Source organism: Mandrillus leucophaeus, unplaced genomic scaffold (genome assembly GCF_000951045.1).
Source record: "Mandrillus leucophaeus isolate KB7577 unplaced genomic scaffold, Mleu.le_1.0 Scaffold435, whole genome shotgun sequence".
NCBI lineage: Eukaryota > Metazoa > Chordata > Mammalia > Primates > Cercopithecidae > Mandrillus > Mandrillus leucophaeus.
Window position 1 is genome coordinate 213,849 of NW_012104643.1, and position 3,185 is coordinate 217,033.

The 3,185-nt window shown below is 51.6% G+C and overlaps 1 protein-coding gene across 1 annotated transcript in view; it reads right to left on the reverse strand.

Annotated features, from left to right (window-relative positions):
* The window catches only part of DEAF1 (DEAF1 transcription factor), a 70,724-nt gene that overhangs the window by 39,795 nt on the left and 27,744 nt on the right, over positions 1-3,185 (reverse strand). The window contains exons 8-10 of the mRNA XM_011993862.1: positions 2,929-3,055; positions 1,676-1,804; positions 932-1,060 (exon numbers count right to left, since the gene is read on the reverse strand). Of these exons, the coding sequence (XP_011849252.1) occupies positions 932-1,060; positions 1,676-1,804; positions 2,929-3,055 (385 nt within the window). The remainder of the gene's footprint in view (positions 1-931; positions 1,061-1,675; positions 1,805-2,928; positions 3,056-3,185) is intronic.

Below are 3,185 nucleotides of genomic sequence, written 5' to 3' on the forward strand. Positions count from 1 at the left end.
GGTGCACGCCTGTAGTCCCAGCTACTCGGGAGGCTGAGGCAGGAGAATTGCTTGAACCTGGCAGGCAGAAGTTGCAGTGAGCCGAGATCATGCCACTGCACTCCAGCCTGGGCGACAGAGTGAAACTCCATCTCAAAAAAAAAAAGTATAATTATACAGAAATCTTGGCTGCATGTGGTGGCTCACACCTGTAATCCCAGCACTTTGGGAGTGTGAGGCAGATGGATCACTTGAGGTCAGGAGTTTGCGACCAGTCTGACCAACACGGTGAAACCCCGTTTCTACTAAAAATACAAAAATTAGCCAGGTGTGCTGGTGCATGCCTGTAATCCCAGCTACTTGGGAGGCTGAGACAGGAGAATGGCTTGAACCAGGGAGAGGTTGCAGTGAGCCAAGATTGCACCACTGCACCCCAGCCTGGGCAATAGAGCGAGACTCCATCTCAAAAAAAAAAGTGCAGTTAAACGAAAAATCAAAGTTAGAATGCGTTTACAGTGTATCATCGTTTTAAAGATTTAGGCCACATGTGATATCAATCTTGGTTTTTCTTTCTTTCACCAGATACCGAATGCCCATGCCAGCTCTGGGGAGACCAAGATCTGCCACTGAGGAGTGTCTACCTTCAAGAGGATAACAGCAAACTCACCAGAAAGAACTTTAGCTCCACAGGCCAATTGGTTTCTAGGGGTGTGCCCTGCTGTTGTACCAAAAGCAGCTTCTACAGCACACACATGAATGGACGTGGCTGTGTGTCAATAAAACTTTATTTACAAACATAGGCAGTGGGCCACACTTTGCCAGCCACTGATCTACTGCATCAATAACAACAACAAAACAAACCAAAACGAATCCGATTTCACCTAGAAATTCTTTCACAGGAAGCAGTTCTGAGGAAAATTACCTGTACACGTGTGAATTCTTTCAAACCTACCTATTTTGGGATGTGACGTTGGCAACGCAGCTTCTGGAAACGGGGCGATCTGGCAGCTGTCCTGATAGCCGGGGTAGTGAGGCTCAGGGTGGCTGGCTCTGCATGGGGGCTGCACGCTGGCCTCTTGGACTGTTGGCGAGAGAAGGGACAGGGAACCTCGGGACGACTGTCCGCACAGCAGGCCCTAAATATCACACTGTAAGGCTGTGCCATTCAGTACACATAGCAGCTTATGGCCACATGCGGATACTGAGTCCCTGCCATTCAGCACACATAGTAGCTTATGGCCACACGCGGCTACTGAGTCCCTGAAAGGGGCAAGCCTGAATTGTTGACATAAGATTGGGGCTATATCAGTTAAAATAAAATAGATTATAAAAATCAGTTGTAGCTCTTTCCTTTATTTTCCTCAGTGTGGCTACTAGAATATTCTCCAGCACACATCCGGCTAGGCCGCACTTCTGTTGCACAACTGTAGTCAGAAGCAGGAGCCGACAGACAGAGAGTATTTTCAGCTTTGCCGGCCCTGGCATCTGTCACAAGTAACCCACTGCCACGCCAACCCCACCCACACTGCACCGCCCAACTGACGTGGCTCACACGCTGTCCCCACCAACAAACGCCTGGTTCAAGTTCCCTCTCGAGATACCCAGCAGCCTATGAAGCCCAATATGGCACTGGGGATGTGATGTCATGGTCAAGGATATGCCGAGGACATGTCAGGCGGGCAATGGAGCAGCTCACCTGTGGCTCCTGCGAAGACGTCACCCTGGGCCGGACTCTCGGATATGACAGCAGTGGCCTCTACTGTGGATGCCCGGTCAAAGGTCAGTGCCCCCGAGGTCGTGATCTGTCCTGAAGGGGTCACGGTGACTGGAAAGGCAGAAGCACATTTCACGCGGCCAGGCAGTGGCACCCATGGCACACAGGTCTTGTGCCACCCATGGGCACCAATCCTTGAGGGGGCCTGGGCTAAAGTGCAGGCAGTGGTAACCGTACCCTCCCATGTGAAGGACACACGGGAAATCCCAGACCTTGGAGAAGACCTCAGAGGAGAAACCAGGATGGCAACTTGCCACCACCAATTGTTCACTGTTTAAACTGTGCTCCCCAGCATGGAAACGTGCTGCCCAGCCAGAAAACAAACATAAAATAAACCTTCCAATGACTTTTAAATACTTTGTGGCTCAAATTAAGAAAAAGTCTTTAATCCAAGCTGAAGGTAAAAAGCAGCCATGCCCCACAGCAACGCTGCCTCTCCAGCTCAAAAAAAAAATCCTGGCGACAGATCTTAAGACTCCGCTGCTGTGGGACTCTTCCCGCACCCACCACCCAGGGCCTCGAGAAGGAGCCGACAGGGTGTTTTAGAAAGACCTTGCTCTATAAAAGCTAAAACCCAGACTTACATTAGTTAACAAAAGCCTGTTACAAAGACATTTTCTCCTATTGCTACCTCTCCCCATTTAAATCCTGTCTGTACAATAAAATAAAAACATTAGCTGGGCATGGTGGCACGTGCCTGTGGATCCAGCTACTTGGGAGTCTGAAGTGGGAGGAATGCCTGAGACTAAGAGGTCAAGGCTGCAGTGAGCCTGGATCCTGACGCTGCCCTCCAGCCCGGCCACAGAGAAAGACCCACAGAGTTCTGTGCAGCCCTCATCCAGCGCACTGAGAATCCCTCACCAAGGACATCCTTGTCAGGAAACGTCCCTCAAGCGTGTGCTGGGCACTCGGCTCTGCTCACTGACACTGGGAAACAGCCCAGGACGAGGCCGACAGCACCCAGATCCCAGGGAAGCAAGACAGAGCTGGGCACTGGGACAGCCCTTCCCACCCGGGGGCCGCACTGCAAAGGAGCATGAAGGCATTGACATCCCTCCGGCCACGCAATGTGCTTTAGAAATGAGAATCCCACAGTGGCCGTGGGAGTGGTGACGAGAGAAGGCAGTGCACTTAGGTCCCCTCAGTAAACTAGAGCTACGTTTTCTCAAACTCACAGGTGGTGGCCGCGGTGGCTGGAAGCAACGTGATGTTCTTGGGGGAGTCCTTCTTCACGGGAGTTGTGGGCAGTTCATTCTCCTTCTTGCGCCTTTTGTAAGGCACAAAAAGCCTGACTGGGCCACTCTGGGGGAGAAAGGAGACAGTCCACCACGTTGGTGTGTGCAAAAGCTATGCTGCGCTTGCAGCTCCTCCTTACGTGGGGGCACCACGGGGTGTGTGAGTCACATGGCGAGACCACATTAAGATGGTAAGC